Consider the following 23722-nt stretch of genomic DNA (forward strand, 5'->3'; position numbering starts at 1 on the left):
ATAATGTCATCTTACAGAGAGTTGGGAATGGCTTCTTTGTCGGTTGAATGGTAATTATGCCCACCATATTTAGAATACAGCAAATAAGAAAGGAGGAGGTAGTGGGGAAAATGCAAGGCCTAGAATTATCTCTCTGACAAAGTAATGTGGAATTTTTATAGCACAGGATGGCATTGACTCACTAGTTTTCTACCCTTCACTTTCAATAAAGGTTGAGGTATCATTTTTATGACAGAATCTTTATTCATTGAGGAAGAGTTTCCAATGAAAACTCACTAATTTGACCTCTTCTGACTTTTGATCATCTTTATATTTATTTACATGTCTTACATTTTCAAAAAATTATCTAGGAATTACCCAAAATAAGTTAATTTATAGTTGTTTCACTTACGGATTCCTTATTGGGCACAGAAACTAATAATTGTGCAATAACCTTACATTTTCCAGTTTAAAAGTTCTAAGATCAGCATACCTATTATACATAATTACAATCCTAAGTATTCCAGTCCAAATGTTGATGTTTATTTTCATTGGTAACAGTTCTCTCCCTGGTACCTATTTCCCTTCAAAGGCTGGAGGTTAGGAGGCCTAAAGTACTACAGTTCTTTGTGGAGGAGTTGATGTCATCTAGAACAGATGTTGTGGCGGGGAATATCCTACCCAAACACTACTGAACCAGATTAGACCAAGGAATTATGGAGGTGTCAGTCCAAGAGTAGAATGGTCACCTGACACAGCACAGTGTGAGAGGTGCAAACTGGGAAGTGGGGATCAAGCGTGGAGGAGAGTCTGGTTATGGCAGCCAGGTCACGTGTCGGAAGTCGGACTGGATCAGCGCTGCAGCAGCACTATACTGTTCTGATGCTCAGGTAAGTCAAAGAGCCACCTGTGTGTCCGTAGCCCATAAATCTGGAAACTTAAACTACGTGCCTGTCTCTGTTCTAAATCTGAGTAAATACGTGTCATGCCATTGTTTGATTTTAAGTTGATGGAGTTTTAATGGCGAGATGCCTGCCTGTTAGCATCTTATCCGTAGCTGGGGTCCTGTGTCATGGCTGTTACTAGGAATGACTCCTTTTTATGTCTTCCACAATACTTCCTACTCATTTTAATTGCTAAATTACAACTTTCTGATTAGTTTCAGCAGCTTATTTTAAAACCTGCACTGCTTTCATCCTGAATTTAACTACATAGGATTTGGTCTTTGAAGTGCAGTTCCAGATTTTTTCTGATTTGTTTAATCTTTATTGCCTTGACAGAATTATGGCCCAGTGGGGCTCATTCTAAATAGTAGTTTTTGATCTAAAAGTGTCTTATAATTTTTGTGGGCTATTAAAAACAAACTTTTGCTTATAAGAAGGGCCTTTCTTAGAACAATTCTATAATCTTGGGGTCCACGTAGGATTTTTAGCATTATCCTGTCTTTGATATTTGGTGATAGGGCCTGAACTTTAGCTTGGGTCTCAAGTATATGTAGTCAGTCAGTTCTAAAGCTATAAATCTAGGACTTCCCAGCCGTGGAAGACTCCGTTTCTGGAAAAGCCACATTGTTCCTGCTCACAGGCCTCTATCATTTACTTAGATGCAAACACTGCTAGCTATAGTGCACAGAGAAAACGACCTCATTTAATCTAGATAATTCTTTTCCAGCAAACCCTCTTTCCAATATTAGACAAAATGTTAAAATGATCGGTTTGTATATGTGTTACACTTACTGTTTCTATGACTGGAGGTGCTAATAAACAGTGAAATTGGATAAGGTAGGTTTTTTCCAAAAATAATTCTCAATAATGGAGACTCTAGAGGTCAACAATATAAAATGCATACAGGAACCAAGCATATAATACAAATTGGTGAAGCAAGCTATGAGTTTGTTTTATAGTGGAATAATTACCTTTTTTTGACATATTTTGTTTGCATATTAAACACGGGAATATTTCCTTTCATTTATCTCATCTGTTTTCCCAGTTTGATGGGTTCTTTCAAGTCCTGTCTCAGAAAAGCAGGGCAGCACAGAGCACTTTAATAAATAGCCACTGACTTGATCTCAGGCCCATGGAGACTAGAGAGAAAGGTGGGGGGACAGGAGAGCTCGTACCCTGGGTAAGGTGGACGTCACTACTCAGCTCTACCTCGTCACCCCTCAGGGAACGGTAAGTTTGAGCTATCCATGTGAAATCTCCCTGATTTTCAGATGTTGGCAATTAAATTTGTGTCCTCTGCTACATCATTTCCTTTTGCTAAAATTAGTTTGGCTAGCTAAATAAATCCTGCCTGCATATCTATTTTGGTCTGTAACCACCAGTGACCAAATTTATTAAAAGAGGAGGAGAAAAGGTTACTCAATTGGAACAGGAAACCAACAGCTTTGGAAGCGTGTGATGCAGTTGATGTACTTGGGAACATTCATAGAAAATCGCAGATGTGGACCAATATTTTAAAGTGGCAAACAGTGACGTGACTGCAAACATTTGTCCACTGGGAGAAAGTGTAGAGATCTAGGCCTGTGTTGTCACAAAACACACCTTTTATAGAATCCCATACCTATACGAGTTTTTAATTTACAGTTACAGTTGTTAATATCATAAAAGAGTAACTACACTGTTCTGTTTTGTTTTGTCTTCTTAAAGCAGAGGACCAAAAAATCAGTTTTGTTCAGAGATAGCCAGATTAGTAGTTTATACTGGTTGAGTTACTAAGGCAATTGCCTAAATGTCTTACAGAATTTGCTGTCATTTTATAGGTTTATGCTTCTCAAGACAACTTCTGGGTAGATACATACTTTAATATTTAGTAAAGGAGAGGTTTTTAATGTAATAATATTGGTCATAATTCATATAAACTACACAGGTGGATGGATTATTTGGCCTTGTCCAAAAAGCTAGGCTTAAATGCCTGGTAAATAGGAGCTCGAGATTATAGCTTACTTTTCTACTGTTGTGTCTTACTGAAAAAAAAAAAAAAAAAAAACGTTAAGCATATAGTAGTACCCCCTTATCCATGGGGGATATGTCCCAAGACCTCAGTGGATGCCCGAAACCAGGGAGAGTACCAAATGCTGTATATACTAAGTTTTTTCCTATACATACATACCTGTGAATACAGTTCAGTTTATAAATTATGTATGCTAAGAGATGAACAATAATAATAGAACAATTATGACAGTATACTCTAATAAAAGTTAAGTGAATGTGGTCTTTCTCAAAATATCTTATTGTACTACGCTCACCCTTCTCATGATGACTTGAGATGTTAAAATGCCTATGTGATGAGATGAAGTGGGTGAGTGACATAGGCGTTGTAATGTAATGTTAGGCTACTATTGGCCCGACAGTACGTCAGGGGAGGATCATCTGCTTCCGGACCATGACTGACCTCAAGTAACTGAAACCATGGAAAGCAAAATCACTGATAAGGGGGGAATCATCATAATTAAGAATATAGTATCTATAAAAGTAATTTCAAAGCAAAATTTAAGCAAATATAAGCACAAATATAAGTTTATGAGCCACCTCATTTCCTGAATCTTAAATCCCATCCCCTCCTGAGATGAGGCCAACGAGACACTGGATCAGGATGGCATTAGAACCTCTGGGGAACATTCCCGCTTTGGACTGCGTTCAGTTGTCCCACATCAAGTGCAAGACTGCCAGAGGTACCTGCCTTTGTCTGCTCAGTTAGTCCTGACTACAACCCTGCTGCTTGTGCTCTCAGAAACTAGTCTTTGTCATTTATAAAAAGGCAGCAATGTGCTTTCTGAGCTTTTAATGTATGGCATATAGTAAGTGCCTAATAAATAAATAGTCCTTTACTCCTTTGCTTGCTTAGTAATTGGAAGTAACGCCCAGAGGATTTTTAATATCCTTCTCTTTCCACTTCTTTTCCCTTCTGCTGGTGCTTTCTCAGCTATATAAGAGGACTGTGTTTTTCTAATAAGAACATTTTTTTTTCTCTCGAGAACATTTTTGAGGCTCAGGCAACAAAGTAATTTCCACTGACTTACCACTTATCAGCAGATTTATAGAATGAATTTTCTCTCATCTGACTTTTAAGAACCTGATTCTTTCCTCAGGTTATAAATGTTCTTTCTACCAAATGTAACCTATAAAGTAAGGAAAACAGTTTAACTACATCTGAATCACTTTGTTAATAACAGCCTAAGTAAAAAGACTACATCCCTCCTATAAGTAATGGTGGAACTAGGAGTGGGTTGCTTGAGAGAAGACAGGGAAGTTGAGGATTAGCTTAGGGGGGCACTCGGCACTCAGGAGTTTTGGGAAACTGCTGCTGACCAATAACTATGCCTCAGGGAGAGAAATAGCTGAATGACTAGGAAAGTGTCCGTCCCTAGACATTCATCTCCCACAAGCACACTGGAAGCAGAGAAGCCCTGGAATTCAGGGCCTTGACGCTAGTCATCAGTGTGAGCCGAAGGTGGTAGAGCATCCCTGCCAGTCCTATGAAGTAGACGTTCCCATTCAATTAGGCTGATTTTTAAAACATGACTTTTTTTTTTTTTGCACACTAGAGAGTTTATTGTAAATTCGTATCTGCTAAATCTGCTTTGCCCTAATTCATAATGTAATAACCTTTTTTCCAAATAGGCATATTGGACCCTTAAAACATTAATTGGGTAACATTAACCTAAACCCCATGGTATAGCCTAAAACTGTATTTTTTAAACATGAATAACATATATTTAAAGAAACAGTTTTTCATGGACTCAAGAAATACCTGTTTGAAAAATAGGGACTTAAGAAACTAGTCTTATATAAAATATCTAACAATTGAAAATCTATTGCAAAAGAGTTTTAGATGTATGCCAGGTAACAATTTTTTAATGTTATCCAAAAAAGTACACCCTGAAATATTTTGCACAACTCATGTACTCTTGAGACCATCTGTGGTCACTATTGTTGCAATGATAATTTCCTTAACTAGATACCAGTCATTCTGCTTCCCCAAATTGACTTTGTTCTTTATGTGAGTTAAAACTGGATTTACAGGGGTGCCTGGATGGCTCACTCGGTTAAGCGTCTGCCTTTGGCTCAGGTCATGATCTCAGAGTCCTGGGATCAATCCCACATGTTGGGCTCCCTGCTCAGCGGGCAGTCTACTTCTCCCTCTCACTCTGACCCTCCACCCTGCTCACGCTTTCTGTCAAATAAATAAATAAATAAAATCTTAAAAAAGAAAACAAAAAACTGGATTTTCACGGGGGCACCTGGGTGGCTCAGTCCATTAAGCATCTGCCTTCAGCTCAGGTCATGATCTCAGGGTTCTGGGATACAACCCTCCGTAGGGCTCCCTGCTCAGCTGGGAATCTGCTTCTCCCTCTGCCCCTGCCCTTGCTCTTGCTCTCTCTCTCTCTCTCAAATAAATAAATAAAATCTTACAAAAACCTGTGGATTTTCATAAATTAAGTTTGGATAACAATGGCTCTGGAAATCATGTTTACAAGGACATGCTCTGGGAATTGGGAGGGTTTGGCCTGGAAGGGACACAACTGGACTATGTGGTAGCTTTAAACTCTGAGAACTGCCATCAAGTGAAGGAAGACTTCACCTGTGGCCTCAAAAAAGTGAGCGAGCTGGCACCAAAAGGAAACATTTCAGGGAAAAAAATGTGCTAAATATAATTTTCTCACAAACAAAACTGTTCATAAGTGGCTGCTTAGGGCAGGACTAAGCTTCTTACCCGTGTCTCAAGAAGAGGCCAAGAAAATCCATAAGAGATGATGACTAAGGGATTTTTATTGCCTTTTTCCACTGAGATTTTTTTTCTTTTTATCCAGTTTAGTCAGGATTACACCTGTGTTTTCAGCAATTAGAATTTACAAAGTCAATTCTCCCCAAAGAATTGCCTTTTCTGGAGGATTATTGACCAACCTTTCAGAAAGGTTTCAGACACTTTAGTGTATAATGCCTCCTAGTGGAGCTGAAGTTCAATCTCCTTTTTCTTTCCATATTCCAAAACATGATCTAAAAATTTGATCCTTACTCTTCATTGTTTTATCAATAAAGAAACATGTTCCCATCTGACTGAACATTAAAAAAATATTAACATACCATGCCTAATTATTCTCCATCTCCTGTCATTAGGTTAGACTTGCAGAAGTGAAGGTAGTCCCCTTTAGTAACTTCCTCAAAGATGTGCCTTCTTTTGAGTAAACTCTTATTTTTTCATAATGGTTCATCCAAATACAAAATATAAATTCTTATCTTTGGCTTATATTTTACTGAAGTTTTGGTTTTTAACACTTTAAAGCAGCTTAGGCTACAGTTTTCTCATATTGATACGTTTATTTTCATCTCTGAAACCATCTTTTAATTGGACATTTCTATAGCATTTAAAGATAGCTTGATTTTGAGGCTATCAGTTAAGATACAACATAAAAGCAAATACAATTAGGAGTCAGATTAGTCCTAGTTTCCATGATCTTTAGCAGGTTTAATAAAAAAATACTAATAAAATAACGGCAATGAACACTTAAACAGCACTGTGGGTCAGAAACTATTCTAAGCACTTTACACTTACTAACTTAATCCTTGAAACAAGTGAGGAGGAAACCAAGGCACAGAAAGGTTTCAACTTGCCCTGAAGTTCCATTTCAGGGTGGAGCTGGTATAGAAACCCCTGTCAATGGTTCCCGAGCCCATTATGCTCTCCTGCTTCTCAAGGTTTGAGGGAGGGGTTGTACTATTTCCAAACACCATGGAATAGCACTCACCATTTTTGGCAAGTGGTCCTTCAGGATTCATTGAAGCATTTCCATTATATATTGGGTTTCTTTTCCCATTGAAAGCTAATCTCCACTTGTACTCTGCAGTATATTCTGTCTTCCAAGAGTCTTACTCTTTTAAATATTTTTTCTCTGTCTTTGGTCTTCAACATTTTTTTGGAGTTGACGAAACAGTACTGCTACTATTTATTTTTCCAACATAATACTGGCTTCTTTCCACCAGCATTTAGATGTCAAATCCCTGACTGTCTTAAAATAAGAAATCCTGTCCTTGCTCTGTGACTCTCATCCCCTTCTTGAGTTGCCTCCCCTAACTCCCATTGCTCAACATATTCCAATCTAGCATGCAAGTTCATCAATCCTGTAAAACTGTCCTCACCAAACTCACCCATGGCCTTTTTACTAATTCCAACATACATTTTATCTTTAACTTCCCTTTGGGGAAGCTGTAACTTGGCTGCCCACTCTCTCCAGGCACCCCTCTTACCTTGGTTCTGTGATGTCCTCTTGCCAGGTTTTCCATCTTAACTTCTCTGGCCCTTCTCCCCAGTCTCCTGAGGTTTCCACTTCATTGTCTCAGGGATTTGCTGCCCTCTCACTACAGAATTGCCCTGGGTTTTTTCATCTATTTGTGCTATTTCTTTTTCTCTGTAGATAGATGACTTGCAAATTTCCAGCCCAGAGCTCTCTCCTGAGCCTCAGGCCCATATTTTTAGGTGCTACAGTTTCTCTCACTTGCATGGTTTGCAAGCTACCTCAACACGTACAAATGTAAACTGGTACCTCTTGTACACCCCACACCGAGGTGCACACGTACACACAGTCAGCCTCTACTCCGGCGCTTCCTCTCTGTGGGAACAGTCTGTCTACCCAGCTGCCCAAAGCAGAAATCATTTTCAGACACTTTCTTCTCCCTAACTTTAACTCCTCCTTAGCCCCTTCTGTCAAAACCCGTAATTTTGGTGCAGGCCGCCATACACTCAAGTGGACTACTCAACCTCCCATATGGTCTCTCTGCTTCTAGTTCTACCATCTTACAAGCGCCAAGTAATCTTAAAGAATATCCTGTCACTCTTAACTGAAGTCAGTTTGAATGTCCTGACTTTACCTTTAGGATTAAATCCAAACTCCCCCTTGACCAGGACTCATTCTTCCCATTCCTCCTGCTTTATCTTTTGCCACATTGTCTCTCCCTAGGAAGTTCCAGCTAAGTTTAAGTTCTTCAAGTTTATTGAAAGGGTAATACATGCTCGGTCACACTCTGAGCCTTCATGCATCTTTTTCCCTCTGCTGGAATATTTACCAATTCTCTCAGTTACCTGCCTAATGTCTACTAATTCTTTCAGGTCCCAGCTTCAAAATAACTAATGGGAAATCTTTACTGACTAGACCTTGCCCCCTAGCTAGACTAGGTCATATATCCCTGATTTTATTTATATATATTATATATATAATAATTTATATACAATAATTTACATATATAAATGTATACATATAAAATTTATATATACGAAAAAATAAAATGCTATAGTATGTCACAGCATTTATGAAAACTACCGTAATTGTAAAGATGGCAGGGGTTTTGTTTGTGCTGCTCACTGCTATCTGTCTCTCCAGTAAAGGGCTTAGTGCCTGGCACACAGAAGATGTGCAATATTTAAATTAGAACATACTACTTCATACAACGGCACATTCTTTGAGCACCTCATTACTTAGAAGGTTCTTCTTTCAATTGTGCAGCACCTTGTCACTTCTATGTATTGGTTCTGGTTTTACACCCTAGGGAACACATGGAACAATCCTTAAACTATCTTCAAGTGAATAAAGGAATGTGCTCTGGGCTTCTAGTTCACGCAGAGCATGGTACCTAGAACGGATACTCATCTAGGTGTGGTCTCAACACAGAGTAGAGTAGGGCCATTGCTATACTCGTCTGACAGGCTATCCTTGTAACAGAGTAACGTGAGATTCCATTTGCTTTTCTCTCACTATAGATTCATGCTGATGAACTCCCTCAGTTCTTTCTTAAGTTCGGTTGTTTCCAAGGAGCATCTGCATGTGCATTTTTTTGGATACAAGTTCAGGATTGTACATTTCTTCTTGTTAAACTCATCCAAGTCGATCTGAAACATCATGCCAGTTGGCTAACATGGGAAGAGATTTTAATCTTGTTAGTATATTTCTTATTCTACTCAATTTCATGATATCTACTAATTTGTAAATTAACCTTACTAGCTGTGTAATTGTAGACAGGTCCTGATTTAATCCCTTCAAGTCTATTTCTTCATCTGCAAATGGGGCTGGTAATAAAACTGGGGTGACCATGAGGAATAAATGTTCGTAAAACACGTGGTGCAGTTATTAGGACATTATATGTACTCAATATACTTATTATTTATTCATATCACTGATATCAAAGTTGAACAGGGCAGATACAGGACAGATGCCTGTGTCACACCAGTCAAAACCACCCTCCTAGGTTTATATATATTCATTAATAATGGTCTCATATAGCCATTTCTATTATTCTGCCCACAAGGACATATTAAAGAATTTTAAAAAATGCATTTCTCAAGTACATTGTCTCTGATATTTCCTAGATTGATTCATTCACTTAACACTTCCCAACCCTCAAAAAAAAAATTTTTAGTTTTCCCAATTTGTTCTTAGTGAACCACTTAAACAACTTTTTCCCAAGACACTGAGTACTACCCTTCTTCTTAAAATCTCAAAATACCTAAAAAATTTCTACCTGTTGAGTAAGAGCATATGAAGTGATTTATTGATACTGGTTAATATCCATTATATACAGGTAGAAACCCTCAAAATTGTACAGAGAACCATTAAGAATATAGATAAAGACAGTTTTATAGACAAAACAACAACTGGAAAATAGTTTTAACATACACAACATATAATTACGAAAAACAAAACAAAACAAAACGTAGAACACAAACTGTTCTACCAAATAGATTCCAAGGCCATTAAAAGTCTGCTATGCAAACCTTAAGTTGAAAAACATGTTCAATGGGTGTTACATGGTTTAAAAAAATTAAGTATAATGTAAAAATTGTTTTTTTTATCCCTCACTGCAAATGGGAGAGCCAAGACAACTGTTTACCCCAAATCTATACATTTTGAAAAATAATTTATATGTCTAACACAAAGAAAGAAAATTGAGAATGTCTACAGTTCTGTAAACTATGCCTTTCATGAAAATGCAAACTGTATCACTTTCAACAGTTAAAAATTGTGCAATCAGAAATAGACTGTTCCCTTTAAAAGGTACAACTGTACCCTCACTGACTTTATACCTGAGCACCAAAGCTGAAGTCCTAAATATTGTCCTGGAAAGCTATTTTGAAAATGAGCAAGAAATCAAAACTAGCCTGTTATCATCTGGAGACTTAGGCACCAAGAAGGAGATTATCTCCTTAGAAATGCAACAACAACAACAACAAGAGAAGATTCAATTAATTAAGCAGTTGGCAGATCTCTTTGTGAACACAACAAAGGAAATCCACATAAGACGATCCTCCATAAAGTCCTTTGTCTTCTACAAGGAACTGTCGGAAAACCATTTCTGGCTGCTCCCGCTGCTTTACTATTGTCAGCTAGGAAAAAATAACAAGGTGGGTGGTTATAAACATTCTCTGAATGTGGCTCAATTTTGTATGCTTATATTTCACCAAAATTACGTAATGTCCACTGTGTGTGAGGCCTTGGAGGATGATGGGAAAGTGCCTATTATCCAGAGTGGAGGGACGCACTGACCCCAGAACCATAAAAACCCAAGACATATAATTGTAAGTGGCAACAATGAAATATAGGCAAAGCACTATGGAAAAGGCTTCACAATGGTAATAACGATCACTTGAGCCTTAAAGGGTAAGGCAGGATTTCCTTAAGGATGGAGGTGGGGTGGGGTTAGAGAGCATTCCATAATGGGGTGCCAGGTACCATGTACCAAAGACAGACATGGCTGGCATGTGAATTAACAATCTTAAAGTCAGTGGAAGGAGGGACAAACCACCTAAATGAGTCTGAGCTTTTGTAGGAATTGGGTCCAGTGAAAGTGCTGCCCAGACAATGTGAATTAACTGGTAGCATACAGAATGCCCTATGAGATGAGAGAAACTCGAAAGGAAGCAGCTGGAGGCATCGAGGTGGGAGTTGATCAGGATCTGAATTACAGGGCAGTAAAGGTGGAAAGGGAAGAGATTTGAGAGGTGCTACATGGGTAGACCATGTGACCCTTGATCTCAGTGTCATGAGTTTAAGCCCCATGTTGGGCATGGAACCTACTAAAAAAAGAAAAGAAAAAAGAAACACAATTGAGAGGTGCTACAGAGGTGGACTGCACAGGGGACTCTTGTTCCCTGCTTGTAACAATCATCTAGGGCCATGCTGTCCAGTACCGCAGCCACCAGTGACATGTGATTATCGAACACTTGAAACATGGCTAGTCCGAAATGGGCTGTGCTGTAAATGTAAAATACGCAATGGATTTCTAAGACTTTGAGAAAAAGAAAATGCAAAACTAACTGCTTATCTATGTGGAAATACTTTGGATATACTGGGTTAATAATATATTACTAAAATGACTTTTCTACATTTTTAACAGGGCTACTAGGAAATGCAGAATTCCATATGCAGCTTGCATTATTGGACGAAGCTGCTCTAGGGGAAGAGGTGCATGGGAAAGAAGCCCAGAAGGGGGCAGCCTTGGCATGAACACTTGGAGCCCTTCCTGGTCCTTACTTACTCACTCCTGTTCTCAGGAAGCCAGAGATGATGATCTGAATGGTCAGAATTTGTCTTCTACTGATGGTCAGACTTTGTTATCTATTGAGCGCTGAGTGGAGGTAATGGAGCACGCATACAAAACAATGTCTCCCTGCCTGCTTCATGGCACCCTCTCACTTCCTCTCACCTGGTGAAACCACCAGAAAGGTCTGCAGTTATCAGCTGCAGTGAGGAAAGTACATTCCATTTTGGTTAGGAGGGCCTGGCCCTCCCTACTTTGGCTTTAGTTATCAAGTAGAATAATTCTGTCAACACGATTTGCCTTCTTTCCTTTATGTTATTTTGGCCTGGCCCCTAGGCTGATAAGCTTTAAACCACGCCTGACCTGATAAAAATACAACAGCTGCTGGTGCCACCACTACAGCTCAGCGAATCTATGTGGATTTGGACAGGTGTGACGTCTTGGCTTTCAGGCGTCATTGCCAGGCACAGGGACGCAGCACTGGAACAGCAGCGTGGACAGGCACGCCTCCACCGCAACATGGAGAAGCACAACTAACCTTCAATGGAAACCTCTACAAAAGAGATTAAGACTTACACCCTGGTGAGCCTGAAGCCAAGGCCATTTTCTTTTTCCGGGTGCTGTAGCTACCTTCTCCCACCTACGACTCTGCTACTGTCCCTGATGGGCTATTGCAATGTGGGTCTGGCCTCAGTGACACAGCCCAGGCTGAGACGGGGCAGAATAAGACATTGTGAAGGGAAGGATTTGAGGCTCCAATTTCTTTAGAATTTCATTTCTCTATGGAAATTAATGGGAGAAAGTTCATAGTATACATCTGAGAAGAATATGCTATTGCTACCATTCACTTGGGTTAGTTATTTTCCTACCGTGCTCACTGTAAAATCTCCTTTGATGAAGGGTGTCTGGCTATGATCTGAGGTGGGAAATAGAATAGGAAATGAATTTCAGTCTAAGGAGAAACTTAACTTTATGGTAAAATAACAAATATCCTGACTCAGGGCACCTGGGTGGCTCAGTCGCTTAAACATCTGATTTCGACTCAGGTCATGATCTCAGGGTCCGGGATGGAGCCCCACGTCAGGCCCCCTGCTCAGCGGGGAGCCTGCTTCTCCCACTCCCTCTGCCCCTCTCCCTGCTCATGCTGTTTCTGTCTCTCAAATAAATAAAATCTTTTTTTAAAAAAAAGATCCTGGCTCTACCATTTGAAGCTCTACAGACAAAGTTGAACCACCCACTACTAGTTCCAGAATGACATAGAAAGTATGGTGGAAGGTCTCAGGAAGCAGATTCATGGAAGTGCTGGCAAGGCATCTTACCTGTCTTGACATGCTAGTGGTCTTCTCCTCAAGGAGTAAACCACACAACTAAGAGGAAAAAATACCGGGATGGACTGGGGAATCCATATTTTATCAGCTCCCTCCCTTCACATTTCTATAGGGAGGGACATAACCTTATAGAGTGGGAAGAGAATATTAAAACGATCATTGCTGGTGTCCCTCCCAGGCTCCTATGCACCCTCTTCATGGAAGCACTGACTATCTCAAGTAGTCCCAGTTTCTATTCTCTAGGCCACAGTACCAGGCACTTTAAAGAATCAATGCACTTCAAAAGCCATTCTCATTTCTCATTGTATGCCTCACAACAAATAGATAAATAATGAGAGTGATTACGATGGCCCAAAAGAATGAGCTGAATGAGAAGACAGTCACAGACACAACTTAGGAGAACACCAACTCTTCTTAAGGGGCAGATAAATGAAAAGAATCCAAAGAAAAAGGTCAGTTAAGAAAGAAGTATCATGAGAATATGACATTTTGAAAGCTGACAGAAGAGAAAATTTGAGGGAAGAGGTAACATTCAATTTTGTAATTGTTGTAAAGGGATTTAGAATCAATTTCTTTAGCTGTTTGTCCATTTCAGAGAGCTGCAGACATGGAAATAAGGGAATATAAGCAGTTAACAGATGGCTTTTTCAAGAAGCATGGTGATGAAATGCCTGGTATGTTGCTAGTATTTAATACAAATTTTTAGAATGAAATAAAAGGGAAGCAGAATCTTGGAGAATCAGGAGCTTCAGTGAAGGTAGATTTGAACGGCTTGTAAACTAGAAAGGAGCCAATGGGAGGGGAGTAATCTAGAAAATACATGAGGAAGAAATGAATGGCAAACACTTGAAACACAGAGAACTTGGAGCAGGGCACGACTAGAATTTATCAGTGAGACATCTGATTTTGGTAATCTTTCCAGATATCCTGTGATAGAAATCTTTTTGTTTTGTTCTCCCACGTATGTAAGACCATGCAGACAATGATGAGGTCTAAAAGGGTCAATTATCTAAAAAGCTAATTAGCATAACCTAGAAGGCACCAGTGCCTTCTGGGTTTGATTTTGCTGTTCTTGACCCTTCCATTCCAGTTTTAGACCCATCCTCTTCAATCTTGACTCTTTAAAAGATTTAAAGAGTCTATAAATGTGTTTTTATTTCCTTTGTGTGTTCTATTTTCAAATGCGAGAGCCCAAGGTATAATGCTAAGTGCACTGGACTCAGCAGCCGGGGCTAGGCCTCTATCTGCCCTGATCTAGCTGTGAGACAGTAACCGAGTGAGTGAGCTCCTCCGAGCCTCACTTTCACATCTGTTAGATGGAGGCAGCTGAAAGGCAGCGGCTGGACCAGGTGTCTTCTAGAGTCCTTTCAACTCTAACATCTGTAGATTTTAGATTTTCAAATTTGTTATACTAATAGTACCTTGAAAAGGCCAAAGAAGTCTTATAAACAACAGATACATTTGCAAGTGGCATATAAGAAAATTTGATTTAAGCATTCAAGCCAAAATTATTTAACATGCAACTGCTTATTTCTCATTCACATATATTCAGCGCTTATCCCAGATATTTTTATAAATAAAGCCAATATGACTTATTACAGCTAACATGCACTATTAAAGCAGGTGGGAGAAAGCAGAGGAGAGACAGGTTTTATTTTTCCTGAAAGGAGAGGCTCCTGAGCATAAGGGTGATCTCCATAGTTAGCTCTTCTCTGAAAATGGGGCCATGGTGGGGTCGCCGCGGCAGCAGCTGGGATGAAAGTGGATGGATCATCACTTCTGTGCACTTATACCGGTGGTTTTCAATTTTTGTTTCACGAGAACTTAGATTTCATTACATGCCTCCAGGGCGTTCATAGAGTGTCATATGAAGACTGTGTTTGGTGTGAGCCTCCTCTGCCATCTCTAGGTCTCACCCTAAAACTGAACCCAAGTAGATGCCGTGTGGTATGAGAACAGTGCTAGAAATGTTCTGTGTTCACCCAGCCATCCTAGAGATTATAAAGCTCTTCATTAGTTCAGTTTACCTCAGCTCTGCCTACAGTTGATGTGTGCATGCAAGAATATCTTTCACAGTTAAGGATGTTGACTTAAGATTAATATTCCATTTACGTTTCAGGGAAAAATGGCCCCTAATACCCCGCTTGTTGTAGAGGCCTGCCTCCAGGTGAGTGTCCTATACCTTTGCAGGGAGTATCACAGTAATAAACCATCATCGTCATCTGTACATTTCAAGCTCCAGGAGACTCTAATATTGAGCTTGAGAAGGAAGACAGGTGAGTGGGTGGGACTTATAGTAACAAGGCATAATTTTCCTGAGTTATAACATTTTATAATCTTTCCCTCAAACTTGAAGGTTTAAACAGCTGAGAAGGGCTAGGATAACAAACTTCTCAGGGATCACAAATCTAAAGTTGTAAAAATAAAATTTTAAAAATGCTCTGAATGATAGTTCAAGAATTAAGTAATTTTAAGTACTGAAGGCAGACATTTCATAGTCTGTTAATGATATCAATTGCTACTACGCCATGAAGAAATTCTTCATGATTACTAAGTTAACACTTACTAAAATAACCCATGGTCAACCTGTGGTGATACCTATTTACTTATTTATTTTTTATGTTTGCATCTGTTGAGTAGGTAGATACATTAGAGGTTAGTATGAGTTTTCTATCAGAGATCATGTTATAAAAATATAGGACATGCATTTAAAGTCTGTAATGAAATTTAAATAAACACTTGAAGAAAGGAAAAAATAAAATCTCATTCTTACCTTCATTGAATATGGCCTCTTTTGTTGGATAATACTCATTATCATTCTGAGTGTTTGAGAGTATGGGTTTCCAACCTCAGGCAGTAATGTCTAAATTTAAGAAAACCAAAGTTTAAGTTGCAGTGTAATTGATAACATTTAGATAGAAGCTGCAATGAGATTATTAGACTGTTAAAGTTAAAAAAAAAAATCCTTCTACACCATGTATTTGGTTGGCTTAGTTTGTTTACCTAAAAACTAAAAATGTGAAAAAAAAAACACACTAAAAATTATTCATTCTTATTGGCACACTTTCCACCAATTAACTGTCTATTGAAAATAAACATCCTTCTCTGGAATTTGACACATATACATCACTGAAATGACACAACAGGTATATGTTTTATGCAAAGGATATCTTTGGATCATTCACTATGAAGTTTAATCCCTTTGTAAGATGGCTCTTCCAAGCCTTTGTGATGGGAGAAAAGGATGTACTTTTTTCCTGCACTGGATCCATTGCAGGACTGTGAACCATTACCATGTTTAGAAAAACCCATCCAAATACCACTGTTCCAAAATTAAGACAAACCATCAAATGCTGATTTCTCAAAGGGAATGTGGCCCCTGAGATGTCCCTGGAATCTGGCTAATGGTTTATAAAAGATAGCCATCCAGCTGCATGTGGCCTTCAGGGGATGGGGACGTGAAGGATCTGGACTTCATTTCTTCCAATTAGACAGAGTAAAACACTAGTGCTTATTTTTCAAAAAACAGATATCAAGAGCTAATACATCATCTGTGACTTAGCCATTGAAAAGGCGAGGTAGAAGGTTTTATCACAAAGTCACAAGTTTCAGAAAAAGATCCTAACCAACATTTTTCACAGGAGTTTTGGGGGGAAAAAAGGCAGAAAATTCATTATTTATATTCACATTCGATCCCCTATATGAATTTTTTGACATTAAGGTAGATCTTTCTCTGTAACAAATAACGTAAGGATACTTCACATATATGTTTCAAAGTGCCGACTGTCTCTAATGAAAGTGACATGTGGTCTTTTCTTTTCTTTTTTCTTTTTGTTTTACTTTTTGAAGAAGGTTGAGAGAAGGCACAAGCTATAAGCACAAACCCACGAATCTGCTGCTTTGTGGTAGAGAGACTTTGGCGATTTCGTATGTAACATTCAATTTAGCAAATATGCATTTAACATTTACTCCAACAATACACTGTGACAAATGAGGAAACTCCCTTAAATTTTATATAAGCATTCTTCAGATTCATAGCTCTTGGCATATTGAATCTTAAATTTTTTATCTTTTAAAAATTGCATTTCTGATCATTTAATTTGAACCACATGCAAACATCTTGTACTATTTCTAAATCTTCATCTTAAAACTAGTTTCTTAATGGGAAGTGGATACCTTTAATTCCTTAAAAAATATTTTTTTGACATTCATAATGGATATGCGTCTCCATAAACTGACTACCTAAGCCTGAAATTTTGACCCTGTCTCTTCTTCCAAGTTATTATGTATCTACCTTCGTAACAGAAATTGAGGGATTAACGAGACTTAATTCATCTTACCATTGTACCAGTGAGGACTCAGGGAACAAACTACCTGCTGAGTTCTACATGTGAATTCATAAGAAATCCACCACCAAGCAGAGTAAGGCAATAACCATCATAGCAATGGTGCTCATGCAAAAATGCTCTATAAATAAGACCTGCAATAAATGTTGACTCTCAAACAAATGATAATTGCTGTTTTTTTCCTAAGGTACTTTTTTTTTTTTTTAAGATTTTTTACTTATTTATTTGACAGGGAGAGAGACAGCCAGCGAGAGAGGGAACACAAGCAGGGGGAGTGGGAGAGGAAGAAGAAGGCTCCCAGCAGAGCAGGGAGCCCGATGCAGGGTTCGATCCCAGGACCCTGGGATCAGGCTCTGAGCCAAAGGCAGACACTTAACGACTGAGCCACCCAGGCGCCCCCTAAGGTACTTTACAAATAAAGTCATTTGTATTCATTTTATATCAAATCCACAATCTCTTTTTAATGAGAGTATATAACTTATTTATAACAAAGGGGTATATAACCTGTTTTCGTAAGATTATTGTTTTTGCAACTCATTAATCTGACATAGTCTAAGACTGTAGCTGAACATGGATAAAAGATTTCTGCATTCTCTTGAATATGCAGTTCAGCACCAGGAAGAGTACAGAGTATAAGAACTGAATTTACTCTCCACCTCTGCTACTGACCGCCGGAAAGAACTTGTCTCCAAGCCTCAATCAATTCATCTATAAAATGTTGATAACAATATCCATCTCACTGATTTGTTAGGAGAATTAAATGGAATGATGTATTTAAAGTATTTAAGGCACAGTGACGAACACACAGTAAATGATCTGGAAGTGCTGGGCAATCTCTGTTTAAAGTCATATATTCTGGTGGTTTGATAATACTTTATACAAATAACTTTATACCAGTTAACTGTTATTCATTAAAACATTAAATTCTCTTTCTTATAAAGAACTATATGCCTTACTGTTTTTTCTACTTTGTAATATGTGGTTGCGCATGAACACAAAACATTTAAGACTTTGTACAATACCACAAAAACAACGAAAAAAAAAATACTCACCATATCTGTGCTAACATGTGCAAAAGATGGCACGTTAAATATTCCTTGGATCAGTTCTGGTGGGCTACTAACTCCTAACCATAAGAACATGTTGAGACCATTAGCCAATAAGAATATTCCTTCTTCTGAAAGACGGGACTCAGAGCAACGAATAGCAGCAGGTAGGGTTGTACTTTTGACGTCTAACGTGTGCTGTGCAGGCAAAGGCAGGAGAATTAGTAAGTCTGCTATCCTTCTCTTCCTTTCTTCCTCTCTCCTCCTTTTCCTTTCACCTCCCTCCTCCCTTCTTTCCTATTTAATGAATGCCTACTATGTGCCAGACATTATTCTAGTCATTAGACAGTAACTGTTCTAGCACACCAATCATTTTTTTGGAAGGAATAAGAGGCAACAAATAAGTAAAATACACTGAATTTTAAATGGTGTTAAGTGCTATGAAGAAAAGAAGCGGGAAAGTGGGATAGGGTATGTTGGTGCTGCTGGTACAACTTTAAATAGAAGAAGGCTTGTAAATAAGAAGGCTTGTTGGAAAGGTAACTTTTGGGTAGGCCTGAAGAGATAAGAGATGGGGCCATGGGGATATCTGGGGAAGAGCATTCAGGATGGAGGAAATAGTTGGTGCAAAGATCCTAAGGCAAGAGTCTGTCTCAGATGTTTCAGGATCAGCAGGAGGCCAGGGTGGCTGGAGTAGAGTGAGGAAGTGGAGAGTAACAGAAGACAAGATCAGACAGAAAAGGAGAGGAGGTTTGTACAGACAGCACTGGGCCAAGGCAGCAGGAAATCCAGCGTTTCCTGAAATGGGAAATCCTAGAGTGTTCTGAGTAGTGGAGGGACATGAGCTCATAATTATTTTAACAGGATCACTCTAACTTTTATGCTGAACACAGACTGGAGAGGCAAAGGTGCAAGCCTCAAGGCTTATTAGGAGGGTCCTGCCACAGTCCACGGGAGAGATGATTATGCTCAAATCTGCGTGGTGACAGATGAGGAAGAGAGAAAGTGGTCAGAACCCAGATATTCTTGGAAAGGAAAGCGGGCATGTTTGCTGGTGGATGAGATGTGATGGACAAGGGAACTAAAGCAGTCAAGGGTGACTGCAAGCTTTGGCCTGAAGAATTGGCAAGAGGGAATAGAGGTAAATGGGGATGGAGAAGATTGCAGGAGAGCAGGAGTGGAGTGGAGCCCAGGGGTCAGGTTAAGGTGCCCATTACACACCCACAGAGAGATGCTCAGTAGGCTACAGGGTAGACACACCTAGAGGTCAGGACAGAGGTCTGGCTGGAGATACAAACATGGGAATACATATATAAATGGCCCTGAAAGGACAGGTGAGCACCCCACATGATTGAGCACAGACAAGAGAAGCTTCCCAAGGACTGAGCCCCGGGGTACTCTGACAGGAAGAAGAGGATAAGCTAGCAAAAGCAGCAGGAGAAGTGGCCAGGGAAACAGAAGTCAAGTGAAGAAGGTGTTCCTAGAGGAAGAAATAAACTGTGTCAGATACTGTTGACAGTAAGAGAAGGACTGAGAACTGCCCTCTGGATTTAGCAGCATGGTGGCCACTGGTGACCTTGGGAAGAGGATTTTAGTGGAGTGGTGATGCTCTTATCCCTTAGGGTTCTAGTTTCTCTGGCATGTAGATTGTTGCTAATCCAATTTCATCCGAAAATCAATCATTTTGTAATAATTCATACCTAACATTCATATTGATTGAAAGAATTAGTATTTTTTAATCCAACCTAAACTAACTCTTTCTAATACTAATTGTACTGTTACTGAGAGTCCGAGTATGACTTTCAATACAGGAATTAGAAATAAGCTACCAACCTTCCCCTCTTTTATCCCTCGATTAAACTTGAACTTGTTAGGTTTCAGGGGAAAAGAGCTTAGTTGCAGAGTACAGAGGCATTAAAGACATTAAGGATTGACATCAAATAAATGGAATATATGCAAAGTAAATTCTCCAAGGGCAAGTGAAGTTGGTCCCTTGTACAGTGTAGGTGGTCTCAAATATATGCTGATTTGTAAATCCTTAATTGTATTTGGTCAAGGCTAATCATAGCCATTCTAATCAAATATGGGGACTTTTAGACATTCATACATTGTACAGAAACAAAGACATGTGTGCACATAAGAACCCCTACACACATGGATCAGTTGCCTTTAATGCTAAAAGGTACATTTCTTGAACTGAAGGTTGGCTTGCTCCAATATGTTTACTGACTTTTTGGTCTGCCGATTTGGGCATGAGGAAAGAAAGGCAATCATCTGAGCAATTCACTGGAGTAGGGACACCTCAAATCCCCCACCATCACCATCACCACACTGAACACATGTTGATGCATATACTTACTTAAGGAGCCTCTGCTCTCAGTCCCACATGACACATTCTGAAGGAATTTGTGACTTTAAATTTCTTCTTAAGAACAAAATGTTCCAGATAGAACATATGGAAAAGGACAAAATATGATTCCCTTCCAGACTCCTCTAGGAAACGCAGCACTGCCTTGTACTTACTATTGGCAGAAGCTGTGGGTAGAAGAAAAGCTGAGAGTCGGCCACACCCATGGTCATGACCAGCTGTCTCTGATACGCCCGCTCATCTGTTGAGATCTCTGGTCTGCTAAGCAGCACACAGTTTTTTAACAAACAATTCATGTACACTGGTAATACTTTCATGGAATCTGGTAAAATAAGCTGAAAAAGAAAGACATTTGTTTCATATGCTTGGCCTTCATGAGAAAGAACCCCTGAGCTTTACCTGTAAGACAAAAACATTTGTTTTTGAGGTAATTGAGGATTAAATGATAACACATATAAGCACATAGAGCACAGAAACTGACACACACGTGGTATTCAAACAATGGCAGTTAGTTTTCTCTAGGTGCTTTGGCAGAATGCAATCCCAGTTCTGCCTCTTAACAGGTGTGTGACCCTGGGCAAATCATTCTCTCTTTTCCTAGGTTTTCTCATCTAAAACTGGAACAGCCCATCTCCTGCATGATCATGGGATCGTTAGGAGGATTAAATGATTATTAATTTGTAAAGTCCTTATAACGGTACTGAGCACACAGTATCATACATGTTTATTAAATACAATTAAATAAATGATTTCCTAATCTGTCTTACCAACCTCTACCTCTTGCGTTCCAGAACAGTGTTTTTTTCAACTGCCTGTGAGATATCTCTTCCTTTATGTGCGTCATGCATCTCAAATTCACACAGTTAGTCATAAACTCATCAAACGCACATTAAATGCCACCGTGTCATAGGGTCCATGCAAAGTGTCAATGATAGTCAGAGGAATAAGGGACAGTCGATGTCACAAGATGCCAAAGTCCATCAGAGATAGCAGACATATGAATCAATAAAACATAATAAGGAGGTTATGACACTATAGATATAAACTAAAATAGGAAATGCTTCTTGGATTTAGGTGTGTCACTGCTGAATGGTAACAGGCAAAATCAAACTCCTACAATTCCATAATCATGTTCGTCCTCTTATGTTTCCTATTTGAGATATTAGAACTACCAGGTGAACCCAATTTCATTTTTTCTTTACCTTCTATTAGTAAATGAATTATTTTAATTTTGTCTTTCTGATCCACCTGTACTTTCCTCTCCATCCCTACTTTAGCTTATGTGACCTCACTCTAACTACTCCGAAGTACATATGATACTGCAAATAACAACACAATGCAGCCCTTCGAGGTATCTGGTCTATAAATTCATGATTGCTTTCTTAGCATTCTCTCTTAATGATGAAAAGAATATATGCTTATCAGAATCCACACTGAAAAGAAAATTTCCCTCAAGGCTCCATTAGGGTTTATTCCTTCATTTAAATCTTTTCATATCCTAAGTTTCTCCTCATGATCTACCAAGGAAAGAATGTGTAAGACAGTTTTCTAATTGGTTCCGGCAAACATATTTCAGGACAATTCTCCTTTGTGGTTTGTCTCCCCTCTCCTTCTAATCTCCTTTCAGAGAATCAAAGACAGGTAAATACATGTTTCCTCATCGGTGTAGAACACTCTTCTTCTTTTTTTCTCTAGCATAAAAGGTTTTTATTTGACAACATATGCTATTACATTACTTTTTCAACCAAGGAAAAATATGATCAAAAGATGTAGGAACCAGATCATAATCCTATTCCAGAGCCATGTGGCCTTAATGCTGTTTCTGGGCCAGTTACCAGTTAGGTGTCTTACATAGTATGGATTAAGAATATTCATAGATTTTCATATAGAAGCATGTACACACAGTTTTTTAAGTATTATCTTGTAGTTTCACTGGTTGCTGCTCATTAATCAGGTTATTTTAAGACAGTTTAGAAATCTGTTGTCCTAAATGCCACCAAGGGGTGAGACTCCTGTCATACAATGACCCTACAGGACTAAAAGTCTGATCAGAAGAGATTGGGTGAGAGGAGACCAACAGAAGAAAACAGAAGAGGTAAAAAAGGAGGAAAACTGATGAAGAAGAAGAAAAATGGAGTTAGGATGAAAAAAATAAGGAGACATTCTTTGTCAATGTTTTGGAGGTGGGGAAGAAAATGTGGCAGCAGATAAACCCTATAAATCTTTCCCCAATTCTCTAGATACCCTCCATGAATAATAATCATTCTTGGGGGAAAAAGGTACAGGTGAGGAAGGTGTAGAAATTCAGATGCATCCAGTTTGACTGACTTTATAGAATTCTTCTCTGAGTTTTGAAATGACAGAATAGTAATGAATTAAAAAAAAACTATTACTTTGCAATTAAGGGCATTTGACTTGCCTTTTGAAGTCACTATACTCCCATACGATGTAATATATTTAAGTCTGGAAGTGTGAGTTATTAGATTTAATAAAAAGAATCTACCTTACTTATGTAAGCTTAATAAATTGCTCTAATGTTGTTTATAGTTTTATGTCTTAACCTAGCATCAAAATATGATCTCCAGAGTAGATGTCTCCTTAAATTTTGTACACTAAGTGCCTCTCTAGCCTCAAGCTAGCCCTGGCCCTGGAAGTTCGGTAAAAGCAGAACTTCTGAGGTCCAGTGTCATATAATCCAAGTACACAGCTCCTTAAGACCTACTTAGATCAGGGGAACTTTGGGCTCTGCAGTAAAAGACTGGAATTCCTTTAGGAATTTTAGATATTGTTTCTCACAAGTGAACGATGGGAGGGCAGCACATTTGAAGTTATATTCTCTGAAGAGAACCCAAGTCCAGTCATTTCATGTGCCTAAGTAATGGTATATTTCAATATACTACTGTCACTAAGTCTCATAAGTCCTACATTTTCCCCACTCCATGCTGGATAATCACAAGATATCTAAATTATATCATTTCTTAAAGCACATCACTGGTCGAAATGTACACTTGAAATGGGTTCATGGAGAAAGCAAAATCACATAAGAACAGGAATAATCTCTATCAACTTTTTCAGAGAAAATGTGGTATCATCATATTTTTCCTCCAGAAATAATCAAACTGCA

At 38.8% G+C, this 23722-nt stretch overlaps 1 protein-coding gene across 2 annotated transcripts in view; it reads right to left on the minus strand.

Moving 5' to 3' along the window:
- Nucleotides 1-6282: 6282 nt before the first annotated feature.
- The window catches only part of SEC24D (SEC24 homolog D, COPII component), a 101622-nt gene continuing 84182 nt past the window's right edge, over nt 6283-23722 (minus strand). For both annotated transcript variants that reach the window (XM_045799079.2, XM_045799078.2), the window contains exons 20-23: nt 20754-20933; nt 18237-18428; nt 15612-15701; nt 6283-10356 (exon numbers count right to left, since the gene is read on the minus strand). In XM_045799079.2, coding sequence (XP_045655035.2) covers nt 10216-10356; nt 15612-15701; nt 18237-18428; nt 20754-20933 — 603 coding nt within the window. In that variant the 3' untranslated portion in view covers nt 6283-10215. The remainder of the gene's footprint in view (nt 10357-15611; nt 15702-18236; nt 18429-20753; nt 20934-23722) is intronic.

Source organism: Ursus americanus, chromosome 13 (genome assembly GCF_024610735.1).
Source record: "Ursus americanus isolate L20-20 chromosome 13, mUrsAme1.1.p, whole genome shotgun sequence".
Taxonomy (NCBI): Eukaryota; Metazoa; Chordata; class Mammalia; order Carnivora; family Ursidae; genus Ursus; species Ursus americanus.